General features: G+C 45.5%; 1 protein-coding gene across 6 annotated transcripts in view; it reads left to right on the top strand.

Moving 5' to 3' along the window:
• Positions 1–26178, top strand: part of Flt1 (FMS-like tyrosine kinase 1) — a 164835-nt gene that overhangs the window by 26899 nt on the left and 111758 nt on the right. For all 6 annotated transcript variants that reach the window (NM_010228.4, XM_011241000.3, XM_006504801.4 and 3 more), the window contains exons 4-9: positions 15599–15723; positions 17533–17695; positions 17790–17926; positions 21222–21396; positions 23102–23219; positions 25838–26007. In NM_010228.4, coding sequence (NP_034358.2) covers positions 15599–15723; positions 17533–17695; positions 17790–17926; positions 21222–21396; positions 23102–23219; positions 25838–26007 — 888 coding nt within the window. The remainder of the gene's footprint in view (positions 1–15598; positions 15724–17532; positions 17696–17789; positions 17927–21221; positions 21397–23101; positions 23220–25837; positions 26008–26178) is intronic.

The following is a 26178-nucleotide window of genomic DNA, read 5'->3' as shown; positions in this document are numbered from 1 at the left end:
ACTCCCATAATACCAGAACAGGGTCTGGCTATAGTTAGACTGAACGATAGGATGGGATCAGAGTTCCATGTGTGAATTATTGAGAAACTCAATATAAGATGCCAGGAGGTGGTCCTTCAGCACAGTGCATTCTCTTACATGTTAGGTCAGTGGCACATTTAAATCACTGGGGATACACACACACACACACACACACACACACACACACACACGAGATACCAGAGTGTGCTCGACAGCTTTCTTCACTAAGTTAATCAGTATGAAAGTAAATTCCTGGGTGTGGAACTGGAGAGATGGCTCAGCCATTCAGGGCACTTGCTACTCTTGCAGAGGGCCCAGGTTCAATTCTTAGCACCCACATCCAGGTACAACTCTCTGATCCTACAGTTCTACAGGATCTGACACAGTCCTTAGGCACCTCACACACACACACACACACACACACACACGACACATAAAGATACATGCAGACAAGCACTGATGCACATAAACTAAAAATAAGTCATTAAAGACAACGAAGTAATAATTTAATAGCCACAACGCTGCTACTGTCTCTTAAGACTTTCTGTATTTGTTTCAGTGGACTACAGTTGACCACAATTCACACGCACTGAGGAAATATTAGTGACCTAAGAACAGGTGTATTATGCTGAAAAAGACAAAGGTAGAAACGTGTCCTTTTGGTCATCATCCTTCAGAGCTGCCTTTTCTGTCCTTAGAGAAAGATGAAATGATTCAGAGGGAGGCACTGCAGAACCTTCGGGAAGTAGATATCGGGAATAGAAACGACCTCTGAGAACAAAGAGGCAAACTGCCATCCTTTTGCTTGCCCTTGCTCAGTCCTCCCGAAACTGGAAACTCCTTAAGGAGATCTAAAGATCGTAACATGAAATTAGTTTGTGCTTCAGTCAGAGACTGGGGGGGGGGGGGGCAAGGGGTCCTGTCTTTAATTCCCAGCCACCACATGGAGGCTCAGGACCATCTGTAATGAGATCTGACACCCTCTTCTATCATGCAGGCATACAGAGCCCTAACAAACAGTAAATAAATAAACAAATAGATACTCAAAAAAGCAAAAAGCAACCAGCCACCAGCCTCAATAGAAAAATACCCACTGTGAGCCTACCCCCGGGTGGGAGAGTTAGAGTCTTTTCTGTGGGTTCCTGTGATCATCCTGCTTCCGGACTGGTCTGAAGGGACAGTCATCAGCTGCACGCTGTTAACAGTCACCTCTTTCTAGCTACCGTCAGTTGCAGTTCCTTTCCTGTCCTGAAGTTGTGTCCAGGATCGTATGCACGCCCACCAAGCAAGTGTCACTGAGCTGTGTCCCTTTCGTATTTAAGGGACAGGCTCTCACCGAGTTGCCTGTCTGCCCTTGAAGTCCTGAGACAGCGAGAGTCAGCTGTCCAAGCAAGACAGGAACTTAGCACCCAATGTTATAACCGATACTGCGGATAAATGTCGGCTTAGTCGGACAGTGTGCCAAGACTGATAACTGATGCTGCCATGGGATTCGTGGGGAACAGTAGCCACCTTGTCAGGGATCTGCACCTACCTTACTGTCTTTCTCTGGAGGTTCTGATTAGCCTCACAGAGCTTCTTAAAGCCAAGACGCTGGAACAGCAGGAACTCTCCCGAGTTGCCAAAACTTTCCTATATTTTTGTTTTTGTTACTTTTATTTATTCTCTTCTGAGGAAATCGGGGCTGCTTCCCCCATTTTTTTCCTGACTACTCCCACGGCGGTTTGCTTCCGTTGTAAGACACAAACCTTGCCTCTCTCTCTGATAATAGCGCAGATTCTCTCTTGATTTTAGTGGCTTATAACGACAAGAGACCTTGTATAAGTTTATTTTGGAAGGCAGCTGTAGAGCTTCCGGGGGTTGAGAAAGAAAGAACCAGGCACGTATAGCTTCTACTTACTACCAAATGCAACCCGTGGACGAGCAGAGAGTGTTTAGGACATAGTGGAGGGCCCCTGTTTCGCAGGCAGTTGCCAGCTGAGTTCTGATGTGGGCAGAGCCTCTGATAGCATACAGAACACTAGTTGTCTCCACTCTGACACTGCAGTTTACACCTGCCCACCAAGCCTCCACGGGAAGCCAGCCTTAGAGTAATTTAAGTATTCAAATGATCGTGGTTAACTACTTCAGCTGACTACTAAGTTGGTTGGCTGGCTGAAAAGTTCCACTAATTTGACTTCTCACACCTGTTAAATTTCCCTTTTGCGGAGCAAATGGTTGTGTTTATAGGGTACCATTTATCCCCACCCCTAACCTAGTTACTCCACTCTTCTCTAGCAAGGGAATGCCCCTCACCGCAGGCTTTTCAGAAAGCAATGGGGCACCTGCTGTTGCAGGATTAAGAGGGCAGTCTTAACCCGCCTCAGTCTCAGTGGTGGGAGGAGACAGGTGGGTCCAGACTGAGGCAGGGAAGCCAGTTAAGGTTTGGTGTGTGCCTAGCGGCCTAGAAGTGACCCGGAAGGAGAGAACTGATAGGTTTAAGGAATTCAATCAGCCTTGATAACTGGACAGGGAAGATTCAGAGAGACACTTCAGTTCTGTCAGGGTTCTGTCAGGGTAGCAGCTTCCTCTGGGTCACAGCCAGGCAGAGTCTTCCCTGGCAGATGATACTGATGTAAGCCATCCCTTCGGATAGACTCTTGACACGGTCTGGACAAATGGCATTTGAGTGTGAATTGCTGATAAAATAGAATTCTCAAAAAAAAAAAAAAAAAGTAGCTATGAAATGCTGGCTCATAAAAGAACTGAATGCTCACGGCGCGCCTCTCAGTTGTTCCTTCTTACAAAGTGTTTCAGGCTACCTGTGCCCCCTCCGTCTCCCGAGGGAGGGAGAAGATTGTGTTCACGCTTAGGTGCTCTGGGGCAAGGATTTGGCTTAGGACAGTCCTTTCTAGAAGTCGAAGGATTTCTTATGAGTTTTAAGTGGACAGTAGGATGCCGACCCACAGAGTTTTCTTCACATGCGCATGCGTGCGAGTGAGTGCGCATGTGCAGAAAAGTCTGTGGGTTTTGCTCCAGGGATTGTCTCTGGTTCCTGCCACAGTTGTCGCTTTGAGCGGCTGGTCAGAAGCAGCAGGTATTGATGGGTTGGGTGGGTTTTGTCTCACGTGATTCCATGAACCCGTAAGTGTGAGCCAAGTCTGCCTCAGCACCTTTGGGCTTCATGCAGTGCCTAGATGAGTTTCTGAAAACAGCAGTAGTCAAAGGTGGAATTGCATCTGGAAAAATTCTACCTCAAATGGGTCTTCCGTAGAACTCCTTCTGGAGTGTCTACACACAGCTTCGGTCACATTTTGCTAGGGTTGATGAAATTCTTATAGAAGAGAAACATAGATTTCTACCATTTATCATAAAGGACAAGAGTGGTTTGGAATCACAGATTTTCCACATCCCTTAGAAATCAGGACCGTGTATATCCTGGCTGTGCGCTCCCTCTAGGGCCGTGGTAGTGGACCAGGACCACATGGCCAGAGCTCAGACATAACTCAGTCACTTTCCTTCTCAGTGACATAAAACTTTGATAAAGATACTCTTGATGTCTGTAAGCCCTGCCATGTCACATGTCTCTTAAAGAAGCACTTGTGTCATTAAACTCCAGAGGCCCTCGCCGGGGGTGGAGACATACCCACGTGTGACTAGGATGGAAGCCACTCTTGTTGCTGTTCTTGGCAGACTTTCCATTCATCTAGAATGTTCCTTAGGTTGCCATCTTTCACACTGCCAAATGTTCAGGCTGTCGCTTAGTGAAAGAGAGTAACTTCTGGTGTTTGCTGGACTATGTGTCTGAAGGATCTGGCACACGGTCCTTGAGGCCGAATCGATCAATACACCTTGCTAACAATGACGTATGTATCAGCAGGCATTTTAGCAGAATCACACGGGCACTCAAAATTAATCAAAATGAACATAGTCTTGAATGAGCCACTTGGGCACAGCCTGTGATTTTGAGAAGTTGATGACTGAGGATAGAATTGTGACATCTTCCATTGGCAGTGCCATCCAAAGACGGTACACAATTGGCAGTGTGTTCTCATTTCCGCCCATACAGTCAAGACGTTTGACATAGCCGATTGAAACTTCATGAAGTTTTGTCTATTTGGCTTTTTGTGGTTTTGTTGGTAGTGGTTTTCGAGACAGGGTTTCTCTGTGTATCCCTGGATGTCTTGGAATTTGTTCTGTAGACCAGGCTAGCCTCAAACTCGGAAATCCGCCTGCAAGTGCTGGGATTAAAGGCGTGCATCAAGCAACTTTTTAAGGAAGATGAGCAAGAAGGGCTTTCTCAAAAGACATTCCCTTAAGCTGAAAAGGCTTTAGGTATCTGACATTTCATTAGCTTAACACTCCTGATGGAATGTCTGCCCTGTCTATAGCCATGAAGGCAGCAATCTGTGTGGGTCCTTGCAGCCGTGGAGTGCTGACATCCTGACCCCCCCCTTTACTGCAGAATGCATTTGTTCTCCCATTGGATGCATCTTTCCTGAGCTACACTGGGCTCTGTGGCTGGCTGTGGTACTCAGTGTCCATGGCGTCTTCCTTTCATCAGACATCAGTTACTGAGTGGCCATGCAAACAGCATATCCTAGAGTTTATGTTGGTTTCAAGCTCCTGCTATGGCTTGCCCTAGGCCTTCAGCTTTGTGGGAAACAATTCGAAGAATAATGGCTGACATTATGGGGATGTTAGTCTCTATTTCAACAGATACCAGCCTTCAAGGAGCTGTACCTTCTGTTTTGTGTATGCATATGGATGTGTGCAACAGGGTATTGCATGAAGAAGGTGTTGGATCCCCAGAAGCAAATGGTGGTCTGTGAGCTGCCTGATATGAGTGCTGGAATCCAGACTCATCCCTCCAGCTCCATTTGTGTGTGTGTGTGTGTGTGTGTGTGTGTGTGTGTGTGTGTGTTTAAATAAATGACCTCATTCATTCACAGCTTACATAAAGGTTCTCATCAAAGTCGATCGGAAGGAACAGGGATCTTCCGAATACATTCTGTCCCCACGTGGAAGCCACCCCGCCATTCACACCTCTGTCCGACTGGTACTGCTGATGAGCCCACATTTACGATCGGAATTAACCAAGTGTGTAGATAACCCTAGATAACGTTAGGTGACAGGGCCTGACAGTGTAGCCTGGGCTCTCCTGAAGCTATGTAGACCTGACTGGCCTTGACCTTGTGGAGACTCTCATGCCCCTGTCTCCTGAATTGCCATGCCTGGCTTAGGGTTCACCCAGATGCTGTATAATCTTGAGTTTAGATTAACACACGATGGCACGTAGCTATCATCGTGTATCATACAGCGTCTGTTATAGATCAGCGCCTTTCTTTTTGTAACATGTCTCAGATTCCTCCATGTTGCAGAGTGGCCTGCCCCTTTAATCCAGCACTGGGGAGGCAGAGGCAGGCACATCTATGAGTCTAACCTTGGTCGGTCTATGTAGAGAATGCCAGGACAGCCAAGGCAACATAGAGAGACCAGATCCCCAAACACACACAAAACAAAACAAAATGATTCTTCCATGTTTTCTTATACCTTGATATTTCTTTCCTTCCTTCCTCTTCCTCCTTCATAGTGCTCCTCCTTCATAGTCTTCCTCCCTTTCATAGTTCTCCTCCTCCCCTTCTTAATCTTCCTCCTTCATAGTCCTCCTCCTCTTTCATAGTCCTCCTCCTTCATAGTCCTCCTCCTCCCCTTCTTAGTCTTCCTCCTTCATAGTCCTCCTCCTCCTTCATAGTCCTCCACCTCCTTCATAGTTCTCCTCCTCCTCCCCTCCCTCCTCCCCCTCCATCTCATGTGTCCCAGGAGGGCTTCAGCTTTGCTCTGTGAGGATGACCTGAGATTGCATGCCCCAACACACATGGTTTATGCAGATCTCGGCATCAAACCCAGGGCTTCATGCATGCATTACCTCCTGAGCTAAATCCCTAGACCTGCATTTCTTTAGCACTAAATATATCCAATTGTCTGTAGGCTCCATTAGTTTATTTGCCCTTTCACCTACTGAAGAAGGTCTTAGTTGCTTGGCAGTCATGACTAAGGATGCTATGAACACCCACGGCCATAGCTGTCAACTCTTAGGCAAATAGCAGAAAGGGTGATTGCTGGATTGCATGCTAGCAGTATGATTGCTTTGTAAGGAATTGCCAAGCTACCTCCAGAGCATCTGTCGTGGTCACGCCATCTTCCATCCCCACCAGCGATGGATAGAATTCCTGGCATGCTGTGTGCTTCACCAGCATCTGAGATTGTCTGTGTTCCGGACTTGGGCTATCCTTACTGATGGACAGTGGTATCTTATTGTTCTGATGTACATCTTCCCGGTGGCATGATGTAAAACATGCATTCCTTGGTGCGATGTCTGGTTACAATCACTGGACCACTTTTTATTCTTATTTTTAATCTCCCATCCTTTGATCTTTAGCAGAGGATCCTCATTTTATGCTGAAGACTGTGATCCACTCTGAGTTAATTTTTGTAATCTCATGTTTATATTCTTTTTTTTTATTTATTGTATGTGCATGAGTGTTTGCCTGTGTGTCTTTTCAACAAACACTTCTAGAACAAGTGGATATCCATTTGTAAAGGACAGTTTTTAAAATGAGCATAGGGGCTAGAGAGAAGGCCCAGCTGTTAAAAGCACTTGCTGCTCTTGCAGAGGACCTGGGTTTTATTCCCAGCATCCCCATGGCTGCCCCAGTGGATCTAGTGCCCTCTTCTGGCCTCCACAGGCACTACAAGCACAGGGTGAACATAATACATGCACTATACACATAAACTAAAAAATAAATAAAAAGAAGTAGAAGCTTGGATGCGAAATAAGGAATCAAATGGTGTGGGTATATCCACACCCCTTGCTTCTATGAAAAATAACCAGGCTTTGTCATTAGAATCCTGATGTCAGAATACCTGAACAGGAAGGCAGGCAGGCAGACTGCACTGTGACATTGAGAGCTACCTATACGTGGCATGAGCTGTCTTGGGACATGTATACCCCCAGGTACAGGCATTCAGGACAAGGCAGGTACTCACTGGATGGGACCAGATGCTCCTGAGGTACCCAGGGCCTTTCTAGTGCTGAGATGTTCCTGGCTCCCGTCATTTCTGGCTATCTCCTCAGGTCCTTTCCACTGCAGCCCAACAAGACAAATTCCATCAAAGTTTCTCTTTTGGATATGCCAGTGTGTCAAAGTCAGTCATTTCTGCTCTCTAAATATCTTTTATATATTGAACTTTGCATCCAAGAATGGAAATTATCAATTAAGCCTCAGGCCCATGTCTGGTTCCCTGTGAAGTCTCTGACTGTTTCAACTCCTCCTTCCTCAGCATCTAATATGAACTTTTCAAATGAGTGCCAAACTGAGCAGACATCTGACAACAGGACAGAAGTGTCTGCCCTGCCTAGTGGCAGAGCACTAAGAAGGGATCCAGTGACTTGGTTCTAACCATGAGCCAGCAACCTGTTATTATATACTGCTTCGTCAGTCAGAATCTTTTGGGATTACGGTTTCCCCCAATGGGTATTGATGATGGCAAAGTGTAATGATCCTCCCACCCCAGTCCCCACCCTGCCTGGTGACACAGATGTATCAGGGCCATATTTTGGTGTGGGAGACAGACAGGAAACCCGAATTCCATTTGGACTTCACCATTCCTGTACTTGTGGAAGGTCCTTCCTTTCCTGTGGGTCTCAGTTCCCTCATCTATGCAAGAGAGGCCACACTGGGGTATCTGTAATATTCCTGAGAGATTTTATGGTTTCATGTGTCCAAGGCAAACAGGAATAGTAACATCAGGAAATGCTTCTAATCTTGGAGTAGGAAATTTACAGCATCTCTCTCCTTTCCTCCATCCCCACCCCTGCCTGTCTTCTGTCTGAGGTGTGGCTCAGTTGTCTGGCCAGCAGGACACAAGGATGGGCCAGCTTGCTTTGTGTGAGTACCTGGGAGATGGAAGGCCCACCCTGTCCCTAGTATTCCATGCTCACTGACACCCTCAACAAGTCGACTTAGTTTGTAGCTGCACATTGTTAAAACTACAGGTCTCATTTCTCCCACTCCCACTTCATGGCAGAATTTAGAATTTAATTCCAGGAAGGAACGATCCTGCCATGTGAGGTGCTGCACCCTGTCATGGAACTGCTAAGGACTGAGTATCCTGACGTGCGTGTGTGTGTTCCTGCAGAGTTGAACCTGTTAAAGCGCCTCGGCAGGTGTCTTCTCCATTGGGCCATGTGGATACAGATGATGATCCTGTCTCCCTGTTAGGAGAGGAGCAATAGGATGATCTGGCTGAGCCATTGTCTCTGGCCTCTTCTTTTTCTTCTGCTCTTGGTCAGTCCTCTGTTACAAGGGAAGCACCAGGAAGCCAAACAACAAGGTTGACCACTGCAGGAGAGCAGATAGTAAAGAAAAAAAAAAAAAAAAAAACCCTTCTCAGGGACATGTGCGACCACTGCAGAGGAGCAGATAGTGATGAAAGACCTTCTCAGGGCCTCTTACTTTATAGCACACAAATAATGAATTGCTAATTTTAGAGGTTTGGTTTTTTTTTTTTTTCCTTCTTTACAATGGCATCTTGGATGGGAAATATAATGACCCTTCTCTGTGTCCCCTGCTCTATCAGAAATGTCTTGTGTAAGGTATCTGTCTTTGTGGCAGAAACTGGAGAGCGATATAGCTGAGTGTAACCAGTCGAATATGAAGGGCTCCCACAGGCTCCCATGTCTGATTACATGGTGGTGCTGAGTTGAGAAGCCACAGAAGCTTTGCCACCGTAGGCTTACTTGGGGGCTATGGGCCACTGGAGACAGACCTTGAAGATTATAGCCCAGTTTCACTTCTGGACCAGTCTCTGTTTCTTTGTCAACACCACGTAAGAAGCTGTGGTGTAAGCACCCTCAGCCATAGACTGAGCCACTCCAGTCTCTGTGCCTACCATTGTGATGGATTGAGTTTCCCGAAATGTAGGCACACTGAAGCCTTCCTTCCTTAACTTACCGTGATCTTGTCGTAGCAACAAGAAGATTAACAAAAATTAACTAAGGCACTGGGCCAGCCTCCGAGACAATTTTTTTTAAAGATTTATTTATTTATTTATTATATGTAAGTGCACTGTAGCTGTCTTCAGACACTCCAGAAGAGGGAGTCAGATCTTGTTACGGATGGTTGTGAGCCACCATGTGGTTGCTGGGATTTGAACTCCAGACCTTCGGAAGAGCAGTCGGGTGCTCTTACCCACTGAGCCATCTCACCAGCCCCGACAATTTTTTTTTAATTACCTCTTACATCTGGATGCTGACCCTCTGTGTAACCAGGATAACATGCCAGGAGTTACCAGTGTACACACCCCATGTGGGGCACACGTCTTGTACACAGTAGACGTGCTCCGTCCGTCTAAATGAAGACAGACGGGCTTTTATCGTTCTCCTACTGACTCTCGGCCCTCGAAAGCTTTGGCACAGGGCAAATTCCGTTATTTGTGAATGGCCTGGGAAGGGTGTGAGTTAGGGCTGGAGAGAAAGGCTGTGAGGACCCAGAGAGTGAGCAGGGGCCTGTGCAGCTCAGAAAACAGGGTCCCCAGTTTTCATCCTGTAGAGATATATTGTTGACAGATACACATCCTCTTCCAACTACCACAGGAGGAAAGCTGCAGTCCCTACTCCATATCTCCTAGCCCATGCCTCTTCTAGCCTAAGCAAGAGTCGAAAGATGTTCTGCCCCATAGAGCTGCCTCTTTCGGATATTTTACAAGACTCCAGCTGTGTCTGGATTCTTTGACACAGTGTTTTTGAAGTTCACCCCCTAGTATACCATCCCCCTTTCTTTCTATAGCTAACTGCATGGTATAGACCACACCTTCAGCAATCCACTTTCTAGCTGATAGATATTTCAGTCATTTCTGCTTCCTGGATTTTTTTATGTTTGCTTGTTTTTTGGTTTTTGAGACAGGGTCTCTCTACCTAGCCCTGGCTGTCCTGGAACTCACTATATAGACCAGGCCGGCCTCAAACTCACAGAGATTAACTGCCACTGTCTCCCAAGTGCTGGGACTAAAGGCATGCCACCCCTACACCCAGCATATGGCTACATTTAATAATACTTCAATAAACGCTGTATACAAGCTTTTGGGGGGATAGAAGCACCCATTGCCTCAAGTGTGCACGTATATGTAGAATTGCTGGTAAGGCATCTAGTTCTATGTTTAAGCTTTTGGGGGAATATCCATTTTGTTGTTGTTTGTTTTGTTTTGTTTTTGATGTGGCTGGAGCATTTTACACTCCCTGCTGCAGTTGTTCCGTGTCCTTGCCAACACTTGTTATTATGTGCTTCTCATTTAGGCGTTTCTGTGGGTGTGAAGTGGTATCTCATGGCTTTGATTAGTATTTTCCTGGTGGCTCATGACCTTGGGTGACTTTTCATGTATTTATTGAATCCTTTATATCTCATCTAGGGAGAAATATCAATTCTAATCTTTTTGTATTATTTTTTTAAAAGATTATTTTTATTGCGCTTAAAAAAAAAAAAAGACAGGGTTTTTCTGTCTGTAGTCCTGACTGTCCTAGAACTTGCTCTGTAGACCAGCTGGCCTCAAACTCAGAGAGATGCCTGGCTTTGCCACCCAAGTGCTGGGTCAAGAGGTGTGTGCCATCACCACTTGGCCTTATTATCGTTTTTTTTTTTTTTGTTTTTATTTTTGTTTGTTTGTTTGTTTGGTTGGTTGGGTTTTTTTCTTGAGACAGGATTTCTCTGTGTAGCACTGGCTGTCCTGGAACTCACTCTGTAGACCAGGCTGGCCTCGAACTCAGAAATCCACCTGCCTCTACCTCCCGAGTGCTGGGATTAAAAGCGTGTGACACCACTGCCTGGCTTCTTTATTCTACTTTTTGAGAAAAACTTTTATGAAGACATGGTATTCTTTAAGTTTGTTAGAATTCGCTTGCCATCTGGATCTTGGTGTTTCCTTGTGAGCAAGTTTGCTTTGTTTTCTAATAACTCGTTTAATTTCTTGCTATAGGTCTTTCTGAGCCATCTCTCCCTCTTGCTCTTCCTAGTAGTTTCTGTTTCACTAGAAATCTGTTCATTTCACCTGTCGTCCAGCTACTGGTGTATGACCATATTTCTTCATACCGCCGTATACTTCCATAAGGTCTGTTCTAATGTCTCACTTCTGTTTATATGTCTGTGAGGTTTGACTAAGTCTCACTTCTATTTATAGGTCTGGAGTTTGAGCCTCTATTTTTCTCTCCTTGACTTGTCTGGATAAAAGTTTTTTGCTCTGTGATCGTCTTTCAAAGACTCAGTCTGCCTACCTGTTACTTTCTGCCTAAACAGCTAGTCTCCTAGGTGCGACCCCTTGTGTCTTCCTGCTCATCCATTCCATAGCATTTTTTGATCCCCCTTTAAGTTCTTTCTTGACCACTTTGTTGTTCAGAACATGTCAGTTCTAGAATGTTTTTTTTTTTTTTTTTTTTTTTTTAGTTTCCCCAATTTCTGTTACTGATCTCTAAAAAAATAGACACTACATGGATTCTGTTCTTTCAACTTTAATGAGGTTTGTTTTATGGCCTGGCAAATGCTCTGTCACTGAAATTCTTCATGTGTGCTTAAGAAAAATGTGTAACCTGCTGGGATGAGCGGAGTGTCCTCTGCGTGAGTTAAGTATGACTGGTTACTTGTGTTGCTCTAGTATTATCTCCGTGTTTGAGCTATATCCATCTTCTCTGAAAATAACATGAGGCTTGAGAGAAGGCTCGGTGGTTTGGAGCACTGGCGGCTCTTGCAGAGGACCTGGGTTTGATTCTTATCAGCTATATGGTGGCTCACAATTGCCTCCAACTCCAGTTCCAGGGAATCAGAAGCCCTCTTCTGACCTCCTGGTGCATATGAAATCACATGAGCACACACCTACACATGAAACTAATTAACTAATTTTTTAAAAAAGTAGGAGGCAGAAATGTTCACCCGTTTGTATATTTTTATTGTATTTCTCTCTCCCATTCTGTCGGTTTCTGCTTTTTGTGTTTTGTTGTTGTATTGCTATGTGCATAGATTTTTATTACTGTTGTGTCTTCTGATAAATTGGCCCTCTTAGTATTACTAAATATTCTTTATCTCTAGCAACATTGATTGCTTTAAAGTCTATTTGGGGGCTGTGGATGTCTTAGGACTTAAAAATACATGAAGCTCTTCAAAATGATCAGTGTGGTTCACCTGAAATTCCAGCTCTAGGGGATCCAACAGCTTCTAGCCTGTGTAGATACCTTCACACAGATGGCCATCATACAGACATGCGCGCGTGCGTGCGTGTGCGCGCGCACACACACACACACACACACACATACACACACACACACATAAAGGTACATTTTATTAGAAGCCTATTTTGATGTCACAGGCACCCAACAGCTGTCTTGTGACAGCTGAAAAGCTGTTTTGAGCTACTACACACTTGGTGGACAGTGTAAGTTCTGTGAAGAACTTGCCTCCTTCCCTTTTCTTGCTGTGTTTCAATTTATTTATTTTTTTTTTGTTTTTTTTTAAACCAATCAACAGACCTTCCTTGAGTGTTAGGTATAATTCACGGCACATAGTACGTAGCATGTAGTTGATGCCCACATCACAGCCATCTTCGTGGGATTGGTTAATGATGTTTTTTTCCTCTCCACCTGCTCAACTGTTGAAAACCACACCCTCCTCAGGGTCCTCAGGGTCCTCACAGCCAGGACTTGGCAGCTAATAAACATGAAAGGGAAGATAATCAGGGGAAAGTGTGCACGCACCTTTGAAATGTGCTTGTGCTGGGAAATAGGATGCTTAGTGTTTGGATCTGCTTTCAAGTAAAAGAAAAAAAGGGGGCTTTTCAATTTTGTGTGTGTGCACACACTCGGGATTGGGGTAGGGTGTTATTCACCTGCAGTGTATCAGTCAGAGCTGGGGTAAGGTTGACATTCTCCGCACTGTGTGCCTTAAGCTGCCAGCACGAAATACAGGTCGCAAAAGGAATAACAACAACAACAAAAAACAAAAAAACAAAACAAAACAAAAACATTAAAACCAGACAGAATTCCAGTCTGAGCAAGGGTCTCTGATCCTTCCCTGATTCTAAGCCCACTTGGCCTTACACATTCTCCCACGGTGCAAGGAAAAGACCTCATATTCTGTGCCAGGTTCCTGCCACTGCTTTGAGCTGTAAGGGCTCCGGGTGAAGGTTTTAGTTGTTTGGATGGACACAGACGTTTGCAGTTCTGGTACCTTTGAGTCCTAGCCGGCCCATTGCTGGCGTTGAGGCTGACCTCTGGGAGACAATATCTACAGTGAAATTAAGTGGGGGAATCCATAGAAGAGAAAAAGAGGTTCACACAAAAAGATGATTCCATTTCCCCTTGAAATTGCCGTTTCATTAGCCAAGAGCCTATGTCACCCGTGTTTACTGTTTCCTCTACAAACTGTTTGTGTCCGTCCTTGTGCTTTGTCAGAAAGGGTCATCTGAGAGGACAGTGAGTTCCATTGAAGGATTTGCAGTTCAGTTCAGTGAGTTAAGCGCTTTCCTGATGTTTAGCTTCGGGGTTCACAAAAGAGAAAAGAAACAGGGACTTGCAGGGAGAAGAGAGGGTCGCCCTGCTCCTGCTGGGTGTCTGCCTCAGCAACTTCATCTAGAGGAGGAGTCCGGTCAAGCACTCCTTGTCTGCACTGCTTCCTTTTCTCTCTCTCTCCTCACGATGATCTCTGCCCACTGAGAATTCCTAAGCAACCAACAGTGAGCATTGTTAACCGTGTCAGTCAAAACGAGAGCCAATCAATGACAAATGTATTGTTGTCCTCATGTGCAAATGGATGGCGCTCTCTCATTGGAGTTTTAACTTCAATGGCTATTATTAAATGATATATGATCATTCTAGAACAAACCAACAAGTAGAATAGCCCAGCATTAGAGGCAGAGGAAAGACGATTTCTGTGAGTTCAAGGCCAGCCTTGTCTACATAGTGAGTTTCAGGCGAGCCAGAGCTACATAGTAAGACTGTGTCTCTGTGTCTGTCTCTGTCTGTCAGTCTGTCCATCTCTCTCTATCTCTGACTCTCTCTCTCTGTCTCTGTCTCTCTCTCTCTCACACACACATACACACACACACACACAAATAGAAGAAGTAGAGAGAGGAGAATATAACTCATAAAACTAACCCCACAGATATCCCCGCCCCACTTCCTACACACCTGCCCCCCAATTTCTTCTTAAAACCAACAAACAACAACGACATCATCAAAACAAGGTGTCTAGCTGAGGCTGGCCTTTATCCTGCTTTCGTGATTGGGCTGTGCATGCACCACAAAGCCTGAAGTGGTGCTAAGTCTGAAATCTGTGTGTTTCTAGGGCCAGTGTGTTCGTCCCTCCCCCGCCTCCCAATACCTGTCAGGAATCCGCCATCTTCTTCTACCACTTCCTGTTCCAGTTTCCCAGCATTCTTTGGCTTGCAAAGGTCCCATCAGCTTCTGCTTTTGATTTTAGGATTTGTATTATGGGTTCAGGGCCCACACTCCTTAGCTTAAGTAATTATATTAACTGTTTCCATATAGGCCCCATTCAGAAGGACAAAGGACCTCACCAGTCCCACTCATACCAGCCACTGGGCAGCCAGTGTCGGGGTTTGACACCCATCACTGCTGACAGCTCGTTTCTCAAAAACTCTGTTCTGTTAGCATCTGGTTTTGAGAGGACCAACCACCAGCAGGTCTGGGGGCTCTTCCTTCTTGCACACAGGACTTCTGGCCACCAAAGGCTGTAGCCAAGTCTGGGAGACAAGAACACAGTCTTGAAGAGATCATTACTTGAGGATATCAATGGATTCCTGAAGACAAGAGCAAGGTGGACAGGGAAAGTGTTTCTAGGAAAATCTTATGCTCGCTCTGGTTCCCTGAAAGAGTTACAAGTTAGAATCCTCTCTCTAAGGGGCAATGCCATACTTTTAAAGGAGATGTTTTGGTGATGTTTTGGCAAAGGCCCCTCCAGAGCTCTCTGCAAGCTTTTCAATTAGCAGATAAACCTTGTATGTTGAAGAAACAGCCCTAATCGCCTATGAAATGCATGCATGTCTCACTCATTCCTAGGCTACTGGGCAAGGTCTAAAGCCTTCAAGTGGTATCCCTGCCATTCAAATGATACTCCCCTGAGTCTGCGGACTTCTTCTGCCTTGCCCTAGCTCTTCCAAGCAGCAGCACCTGTGCCTTCCTGATGGTCACAAAGGCCCTGGAAGGTACTTCCCTGGCACTTAACATAGCTGAGTCCCCACCCCCACCCCTTTCTCCCTCCTTGCACTTCAAAAGCATCCGTGGACCCTGTGGCCTCACTGCATATTAAGGAGTCAGTGTAAATCCCACCAAAGCCAAGAACTGAATAAGAAACTACACTGCTTTGGGGGACAGGCACATAGAAGGCTAGGTTCAGAGCAAAGAACAGACTTCTGCACAAAGAGGGCATGGCAGGCGTGACTGCAGCCGAGTCCCAGGGACATCCCCGGCTACAGCGTCTTACGTGCATATGTTCTCAGATACTTATATGTGTGGTTTTTTCCCCCCCTCATTCAGATGCAGGGAGTCCTTTCATAGAGATGCACACTGACATACCCAAACTTGTGCACATGACGGAAGGAAGACAGCTCATCATCCCCTGCCGGGTGACGTCACCCAACGTCACAGTCACCCTAAAAAAGGTAAGACTCAACAACATCACTCCTGGCGTGGTGTTGGCTTCAAATGGGTGTTGTTGCGGTTTGTTTATTTATTTATTTATTTTTTTAATGTCTCTGGAAAAACTTTCTCTCTGGGCTTCTCAGTAGACTCGTCTGGAGCATCCTTTTCCTAACAAGAAACATGATGAGGAGTTTCTGCCCCCTCCCCTTGTATATTTAAATGGAGTCAAATGATAACATCATACACATAAATTGAAATAATGAACGAAAGAACCAAAATCGTGACAGTTTGGATGTATTGTCACATATCCAAAAGGGAAAGTCAGCTGTGTTGTTCACGTGGAAAAGCTGGTGTCTGGGTAGGGTATCCACTGCCCAGGGACCTAGCGGCAGCTTATGCCATCATCTGCCCCCACCCCCACCTGCCACCACCAGGTGTGGGTGGCATATAAAACGACTATCTGCCACCCCAGTTCTACCTCCCTGTCCCCACGTGTTCCTGGCTAGTCTCTCTCTCTCCCCTTCTGTCCTTCTCTGTCTCCCACCTCTGCCCTCGTGGCTCTGCTCCTGTCTGTCTGCCTCTACCCGTCCTTTATACTAGATCTGTTGCATGGCCATGGGTGGTACTCAAACTTAACCTCTTAGGGAAAAAGAAAGAAAGAAATCTGCCAGGCGTGGTGGCACATGCCTTTAATCCCAGCACTCGGGAGGCAAAAGCAGGCGGATTTCTGAGTTCGTGGCCAGCCTGGTCTACAAAGTGAGTTCCAGGACAGCTAGGACTATACAGAGAAACCCTGTCCCGGCCCCCCACCCCCCCACCCCCCCAAAAAAAAGAAAGAAAGAAATCAATCCGTGAGACTCCTCCTCAAACTCTAAGTTGCATATTCAGAAAGGGAAAGATATTTATAGTGCAGCCTAACGAAGATGCAACTGAACATCAAACTCATCCAAAGTAGGGGTCAGAGGCTCCTGGAGCCCCTTACAGATGTTCCCATAGAGAAGCTAGGAGGGTAAGGACCAGCCAGCCCCACCCCCACTCCTCCATGCTCACCCAAGGCAGCACCTAGTCAGTCCACACAGGGAGGTAGCTGGCAAGCAGTGGCTGTAGTTGGGAAGTCAGAAGAACTTTGTCTGTGATTCATCAGTGCCTGGAGTATCCCTCAAGAACAGGTTTGAACCCCCATCCCATCTGTGGCCTGTGGCCTGTAGGTGTCAGGGCTGGGAATAACAGGGGAGTCTTACTCAACTGCCCAAGAAAATTCCTAGGTAACATGTTGCAGGGGACTCATGGTCACGCTGGACCATGGAGTCAAGCTCGTGACTTCCTACTCAGTGTTCCTCCTTATGTGTTCCTCTACTGTGGGTAAGGGGGGCTGGAATTGCAGGGCTAGCTAGTTACAATACCTTATTTGTGAGTTGCTGTAGATTCTAGAATGTTCTAGATGATGACAACACATGAAGATGTCCCTCTGGATCCAGTGGACAAGGGAGGTGGAGTCGGGGGGGATTGTCTCTCTTCAGCACCAGGCCATCTTGCTATGTATGAGAATTCTCAACATCAGCCTGACGAGGCATCTGGGTCTGTCACAGACGGGTGCAGCTTGTGGCCAAGACCAGTTATACGTTGCCATAATCCATATGACTTAGCACCAGCAAAACATATTTGCCTCTGCACAAAAAAAAAAAAAGTCAAGAAGTCATGGGAACAAACCGGCGTTTTGACCTGTGTGGTGGCTTTCATGCTAAAAGAGAAGCATGTTTTCTCGTATTGTGTTGATACAGTCAGTACTACCGGGGCGGCTCGGCTAAGCGTCGCTTCCTTCTTTGCAGTTTCCATTTGATACTCTTACCCCTGATGGGCAAAGAATAACATGGGACAGTAGGAGAGGCTTTATAATAGCAAATGCAACGTACAAAGAGATAGGACTGCTGAACTGCGAAGCCACCGTCAACGGGCACCTGTACCAGACAAACTATCTGACCCATCGGCAGAGTAAGTGTTGGCTGTCCCGTGGGTGTGGCCACCAGGTCCTCCGAAATCTACGAAACTGTCATCCTTAACATTTTTCCCCCTCTTGTGCTTGCAGCCAATACAATCCTAGATGTCCAAATACGCCCGCCGAGCCCAGTGAGACTGCTCCACGGGCAGACTCTTGTCCTCAACTGCACCGCCACCACGGAGCTCAATACGAGGGTGCAAATGAGCTGGAATTACCCTGGTAAAGTGAGTGAAGAGTTTTCTAGTTCTCCCTAGACGCTCACCAGCTGCTTTGAGCAAGTGAAACCCCACTGGGTTTTTGAAGTGGGAAAACTTAGAAAATCCTGCTCCCAGGCAGGGCGGTGAGGGTGGACAGGAAAGCAAGCGGCAGGCAGTTCTGAATGGTGCCTCCCTGGCCTGCTGTCCCTGAACTCGATAGCGCGCAGATCCTGGCTTTGATGTCTGGGGGTTTGTTTTGAAGGGTACTGGCTGCTGTTTCCACTGGCGAGTCTGGAAAGTGGGAGGGAGTGTTTTGTCCTTGGAAACGGTGCGTTGCGATTTCAAGATGAGAGAATTTATCACTAAATACCAGGCAGGGACTATCTTCTGTCATAACAACTTTTCAAGAGATTGTCTTTGTCAGTGCATTCGTAGAAGGTTCTGGCAGTCAGTCAGGCACCTGACTGCAGTGTGTTTGCTAAAGATACTTTAAACTAGCCATCCAGTACTGCATTTATTGATTGTCAAAGGGGCAAATCTGTCCTTCAAAAAAAAAAAAAAAAAAAAAAAAACCAAACCCGAGAAGAATGAAGACAGAGTCGGTTTCCCTATTCAGGTGAAACATCCTTGCAAATACCGGTTATTTATTGACGTACACAGATGGGAAAGCAATGATAAGCTGGAAAGAACATTCTGGCAGCAAGCCCGCTCTCCTTTCTCATGTGCCAGTGTGATTTATGCAGCATATCCCAAGGGCAGGTGTTTGCTATGTTATTCAGACTGCCAATCAAAATTAATTTATGATTAAATAATAAACAAAAGATTAAAGCCTCAGCTCCAACCTGTTTTCACCAACTTCCCCCACCCCTCCTCCTGTGGAAATAGAAAAGCTTTGCAGCAAAAGATGTAATATGGACCCAGTGGGAGTTCTATTTTCTAGAACTACTGTTCTTCCATTTAAATTTAAATAAAAGTGCTGTAACATGAAGCAATCACTTCTGACAGAAATGAAATATTCTCAATAAATATCAAGAGTGAAGAGAACTTTACCCAGTTCTTATTGCTATTAAGACTATCGAAATGGGAGATGGAGGAAAGCGGGAAGGGGGGCTGAAGAGATGGCCCAGTGGTTAGTGCTCCTCTAGAGGACCTCATTTCAACTCCCAACTCCCACATGGCAGCTTTCAACTGTCTGTAACTCCATCCCAGGGGATCCGTTGCACCAGGCATGCACCTGGTGCATGCAGGCAAAATACATAAGATAAAATAAATAAATCTTTGAGAGAGAGAGAGAGAGAGAGAGAGAGAGAGAGAGAGAGAATATTGATACTGGGGGGCTGGAAAGATGGCTCAGTGGTTAAGAGCACTGGCTGCCCTTGCAGAGGAACTGGGTTCCATTCCCAGCACTCATGTGATGGCTCTTGGTCAGCAGCAGTCCTAGGGAATCTGATGCCCTCCTTAGATTTCCCCAGGCAGCAGACACACTCATGGTGTACAGACATACATACAGACAAAACACCCATAAACAGAAAATGAATTAATAACAATTTAAGCACAATGTCAGTACTATACCTACCAAGCACCAACAACCTTCTAAAAACGGCACTGTCCAATGGAATTTTTTGTGACAGGAATATTCTATGCTCGTCCTTTACAATAAAGTATCCATTAGCCACTATGGCAGATGAACACTTGAAGTGTGGCCAGCTAGCTACGGGGAGGGATTCTTCATCCTGATTAATTGTATTTAATAGCCACGTACAGCTAGTGGCTTCAGAAGCGGACAGGGCACTTGTAGGGGCCCGGATAAGATGCTTCCCAAAGCACAAGCCATGCCAACAACGCACTTGGGAAGAAAACCCTTCAGAGAGGGAAAGTCACGCCCAGATGGAGTGGCAGAAAGGCTCCTGTGCCTGGTCCACTGGGGACCGATTCTGACTTCTCACAGCATTGACTGACATCTACGTCTTTTGTTGTTTCTGAGAAAGATGCAGATGGCCTAAACATATGTCCCTGACCATAGGGAATTAAAAGGCAGGTGGGTGAAAGTTGACTAAGCATGGTAGAGGGAACTAGGTTTAAGACCCTCAGGTCCGTCTGGACGGCTTCCATGTCGTTTCCCACGACCCTCCCCAGGGAAGGACTTAAGAGGAGGAAATGACGCGCTCTGTGTTATGCGAGGAACAATTGCAGGAGATGGCACCGCATCTTCTCAGAACAGGGAGCAGGCCACCGTAGCCAATCAGACAGCTGAACGTTCTCTCTCCCTGAGATAAGTAAGGGATAGGACCCTGCAGATGATGGCTGAAACTATCTCTGGGTGTGTGCGTCCCACACCCACTTACCCAGATTTAGCAGAAATTGATGAGCATTGCTCAAGGTGTGAAATAATGAATGAAGAGGTGGTTGAAGTGACTTCTTGAATTTTCCTTCTCATCAGTAGGAAAGAGAACTTACATTTGTTCACAGAAACACCACTGTTGAGTGTAAGGGGACAGGCTACTATTTGGAGATGAGAACCTGTACTAGGGAGAAATCACCAAACACATACCCAAGAGAACCAAGTTCCTCGTGTACAGTGGCCAGTTCTCTGTCACTTCTACTTCCTCAGTGATAGCTGAACAAAATCTCTCCAGTCTCTCCAGGTGCTCGCAGAAAGCAGCTGGCATAGTGTATATGTGACGACCACTTAAAGAGATGCAGTGCTGATCCGGAGGCTAGCACACTTCGTGTTTGACGCACATCTAGACAAAAGCGTAGCCTCCAAATGATATGCTTGTGGTGGATCTGATGTACCTAACCTTGAGAGGAGGGAGGGAGAGAGAGAAAAAAAAAGAAGGAAGGGAGGGAGGGAGGGAGGAAGAAAGGAAGGGAGGGAGGGAGGGAGAAAGGAAGGAAGGAGGAAGGAAGGAAGGAAGGAAGGAAGGAAGGAAAGAAAGAAAGAAAGAAAGAAAGAAAGAAAGAAAGAAAGAAAGAAAGAAAGAAAGAAAGAAAGAAAGAAAGAAAGAAAGAAAGAGAAAGAAAAAGAAAGCTGTCAAAATACTGAATTGAGGGGCTGGAGAGATGGCTCAGCAGTTAAGACCTCTGCTCTTTCAGAGGTCCTTAGTTCAATTCCCAGCACCCCTATGGTGGCTCACAACCATCTGTAATGGGATCTGATGCCCTCTTCTGGTGTGTCTGAAGACAGCTACAGTGTGTACTCATATACATAAAATAAATAAGTAAATCTTTAAAAGAATCCTGATTTGGGGAATGCTAAACCATTGTAAGTTTCAGCAAGAGCAATGCTGACTTCTACACTCGCTGTGTGTTCTCTGTGTAGGCAACTAAGAGAGCATCTATAAGGCAGCGGATTGACCGGAGCCATTCCCACAACAATGTGTTCCACAGTGTTCTTAAGATCAACAATGTGGAGAGCCGAGACAAGGGGCTCTACACCTGTCGCGTGAAGAGTGGGTCCTCGTTCCAGTCTTTCAACACCTCCGTGCATGTGTATGGTAAGCTGCAAGGTGACCAGCTGCTGGCCTAAGCAGTCCATCCACTCCCTGAGCCCTGCAGGCAGTAACAGTCGGGGGCGGGGGGCAGGGGCGGGGAGTCCATGTGGCTAAGAGTTATGCAACTACAAATGAACACTGCTTTCTCTTGCGCCCCGAAAGGCAAATGAAGCACACTGGGTACTCTTTACACTGAATGCTTCTGGGAAGGGTGGGTGGAAAGACTGTAAGAGCCTGAGAATGGGGAGGGCCAGAGCAAAACAGTGTCTTCTGGATGTGACAGGGTTGCTGCACTCATGAATTCATGGCGGCCGGGACTGCCTGTGCAAGATCAGAGCCAGGCAGCATTCCTGTATGGAAAGGAAAGAGAATCACAAGCCCATCCCGCTAACCATGGACAGCTGATGGCTCTGGGGATGGGGCGTGGGGGGGGGGGGGAGGATTGTCAGTTTTCAATGGCGTGGGCCCCAGTAGGTCAGTCATTCTCCAGTAGATGGTCCCATACCCAGAAGACGATGGACAACACTAATTGAAGTTAATGGGTTATTAACTAAAAAAAGAGGACGTGAAATTAGGGAGGGGGTAGGAGATGGGGGCAGACCTTCAAGGATTCCTGAGGAGCAAGGGAGATGAATCTGATCAAGATACATTGTATGAAAGATAAGTGCTAGCTTTAAAAATACTGCTTTGACTTGGGGAGCTTTGATTTTAGAAGTTTACTTCAGCTAGTAGCGTAGACGGTAAGAGGGCCGTGGACTCCTCACTTACTGTCCCCATGTAAACAGCAGAATGTGTTGGCCACATTCTTTATCACTTTATCTAGGGGAGGGGGGATTTCCCTGACTGTCCCATGTATTGGGGCTGGCCTGTGGCTCTCATGTCCGGGTTCGAGCCTGGAAGGCATCTTGGAACTGGAAGAGAAGAGGGAATCTAGGCTGGTAGAGAAATAATGGAACCAAGACAACTAGTCTGCTCAAGGTTCAAATTTTTAATGGCGGACACGCTTTATAAAGGAGAGGGGAAGAAGCCCATTCCTGCCAAATCATCCTTGGAGCCCAGCTGCAGGTGACCATGTATAGTCTCCGGCATAGATAGGCCGACTTCCAGCAGGTAGCAGCAGCGGCAGTGACAGAACAATAGAGTGATCCAGGGAGGCAGGCTCCACCCTAGGTGATCTCCTTAGTGGCAACAAAGTCAAGGTCTGGCTCAGCCTGCTTCAGGCTTGTGGATGGTTACACCCATGAAGTTGATGTAGAAAAGTATGATAAATTACTCGGAATTAATGCTCCTCTAACCCCCCAGTTTAATGATCACGGGATCCCCAAACGGTTGCTTAATGCTAAGTTGTAAATTCTGTAAGGACAAGTGAAAGGCCGGAGCTGTCTGTTCTTCGAGTTCTCACAGCTTGGCTTTACAGCCCAGATCCTTTCTCCATCTTCCTTATACCAGCCGGGTAGATTTAGAAATACCGTCTGTCCCTTGCTATTGTGACAGATTTAGTTTGATGCTCCCGGTTGGCAGGTGACCGCTTTCTGTCTCTAGGGCTAGCTGGCCTGAAAGCATCATCTATTGATGAACACTTGGATTAGATGACAGGCTCCACCAGTTCTCAGTGGTTGATCGCGTGCATCTCCTCTTAGTGAGGGGGTGAGCTCACGTTCACAGAAATGAATCCCTCCCTTACACGCTGTCATTTCTTCTCTCAAAGAAAAAGGATTCATCAGTGTGAAACATCGGAAGCAGCCGGTGCAGGAAACCACAGCAGGAAGACGGTCCTATCGGCTGTCCATGAAAGTGAAGGCCTTCCCCTCCCCAGAAATCGTATGGTAGGACTGCAATCATTTCAGTGTCACTTAAGACACTTTTCATAAGCGGGAAGATGATGGAGTTGAGTGACTGACACTCCTGAAAGAGACACTAAGAGAAATTGTACACACCATGTTGGTTTCTGGGTAGTGGCTCTTGGGGAGAGATGGATGGACAAGGAAGCAGTGCCCAGGGGTAGGTAAAGCAAGAGTTGAGAGGCTTGCGTGCTCACACATACTAAATTCCTGCTTCTCAAAACCTTCCTATGATGTCAACGCTCTCTGAGTGAGATGTGTTGGGCGGCCACTCAGAGGCATCTTGAATGTGTAGCATGCTCTATTAACCCCGAAGAAGTGGGCCCTTGTAACGAGGAGGCCAAAAATAATTCCTTTCTGTGAGGCTTTGTTGAAAGTTCCAGCTTTGTTTTAAAATTCCAACAAACATTAATAGTGGCAGGACTTGTTCATTTGTAGGTGTGGACAAGTGGACCTACTTGAATTAATTATGGTTTTCTTTGGCTTGCAGTTTGCATATTCAGAAATGTCTTACACAGTTTTTTTTTTTCCTTTAAAAAGTCAAACCAGTATAATACCACTGTGAAACAATGCAATCTGTTTAGAATCTGCAGTCATTTTGTTAAATTACTTTTTAATGCCATTATCTTTGGCTTAAATCACTCCATTTTAAACAAAAGGTTTAGCCACTCACAGTTGATTAGGAAAATAAGCCATATGACACAGAAGCTCCACCATTCTGGAAAATCCTCCCCAGAGCTTGTGGCCCCCAGCCCTACAGGGTTTGTTTGCAGCAAACCCAAATACTTACTATGGAATTAAAGAACAAATTGCAACTCTATACTCTACCTTCATAGTACTGTAGTGGGAAATTAACAGATATTTTTGTTTCATAGTATCTAAGAAGTTATTTGGACTTCATAGTTGTCTTGAAACACATACAAAATATAATTTAAGAAATGAAAAAGTATTAAATTTAATAGAAAAGTTTGTAACAATTTTATGACCAGAGAAAGCACCCTCACTCTCTCCTGTCTGAACAGAACCTTCGTCTATTCATGATTTCCTTAGTGACTACCTAGCAAGGAACAAATAGAATAACATAATCCACTTTTGAAATGCTGTCTTGTTGATAGGACATAACTGAACAATACTAAAATGATATTTGTAGTCATTAAAATACTGCATAGCTATTTTGACTGCCTTGGAAGTGAGGTCCAGAGAGTGTGTCCCCAGGCCTACAGGCCTAAGAACCATTTCTGCCTCCTTCTACAGCAGGGTGTACTCCCTACAAATGACAGGGCCTATTGAAAGAAATGCACATTTAAATCAGTGGCTGGAGAGATGGCTCAGCCATTAGGAGCACTGGTTATTCTTACAGGGGGGCCTGAATTCATTTCCCAGCACCCACATGGAGCTTGCAACAAACTGTAACTAGGCTTCAAGGCACCCAATGCCCTCTTCAGCATATATGTATATGTATACATATATATACAGATACAGATAAATATGTATATTTATGTATATATAAAATAGCTAGGCAGTGGTGGGGCATGCCTTTAATCCCAGCACTTGAGAGGCACAGGCAGGTGGATTTCTGACTTTGAGGTCAGCCTGGCCTACAGAGTGAGTTCTAAGACAGCCAAGGCTACACAGAGAAACTTTGCATTGAAAAACTCCAATAAATAAAGACAAGTAAACAAACAAATAAATAAAATAGAAATAAACATTATAAAAATAATAAAATATAAAATGAATTCATAGACTATCTGAGTTCAAAGGGCTCCTAAGAACTTCTAGAAGCCTGCAGATAGGGCAGAGCCAAGCCACCTGACTCGTCTAAACAGAGAACATCAAGGCATTGATTTTACTTTCAAAACATTTTAAAACTCCTGTTGCTTGGTGCCTTTGATTGTTTCTCTATGGACAATTGGTGTGACCATTTGTGTAATTAATAAGAACTCCACATGAGCCCACAATAGGAGCCTCTATTTTTATTTTTATCAGATTTAGTGGATCCGACTTACAAGCGTTCTCATACTTGAACTTCTTTTTGTTTTACTTTGTTTTGTTTTTGTTTTTCGAGACAGGGTTTCTCTGCATAGCCCTGGCTGTCCTGGACCTCACTCTGTAGACCAGGCTGATCTTGAACTCAGAGATCCGCCTGCCTCTGCCTCCCCAGTGCTGGGAGTAAAGACATGCGCCACCACGTCCAGCTGAGTTCTTGTTCTTCTCATGGAGGCTTAAGGAAAACACTTAACAAACAGCTCGGTGGACTAAGTCAGACTGGAACCTCTGAGTTAGTTCTTAAGACCCGATGGCCACCAACACCCCTAAGGGGACAATAAGCCACCACTTTCTTTTCTTCATTTAGCTTAGTTCATCCTCTTTGTGAATAAAGATGAAATGTTACCCAGTCTAAAACCCTCGCCTGCCTTTACCCAGTACTTAGTGCCCAAAGATTTTGTTTTAAAAAAACAAAACAAAACAAAACAAAAACCAGTGCTGATACCCAAAGACTCAAAACTAATCCACTTGAGGTTGTAAACAGAAAGGGCACATGCCAGTCAAAGTGACATCACCCAGCTACTGAAGGGACTAACACACCATGCTGTTAACTACAGGTTAAAAGATGGCTCGCCTGCAACATTGAAGTCTGCTCGCTATTTGGTACATGGCTACTCATTAATTATCAAAGATGTGACAACCGAGGATGCAGGGGACTATACGATCTTGCTGGGCATAAAGCAGTCAAGGCTATTTAAAAACCTCACTGCCACTCTCATTGTAAACGGTAAGTTTAATGTTCCTGTGAGATCTGGACCCCAGGGCAAAGTTAATGATCGTTTTCTGGTTCGAAAGTCAGTATAAACTATCAAGGAAAACAAACTTTTTTAAAAAAATTGATTCTTGAGTTTATTTTATTTTATTATATGAGTGTTTTGCCTGTGTGGTGTATGTATGT

Source organism: Mus musculus, chromosome 5 (genome assembly GCF_000001635.26).
Source record: "Mus musculus strain C57BL/6J chromosome 5, GRCm38.p6 C57BL/6J".
Classification (NCBI taxonomy): domain Eukaryota; kingdom Metazoa; phylum Chordata; class Mammalia; order Rodentia; family Muridae; genus Mus; species Mus musculus.
The sequence above is the reverse complement of the archived record's forward strand: the minus strand, read 5'-3'. Positions and strand labels throughout refer to the sequence as shown.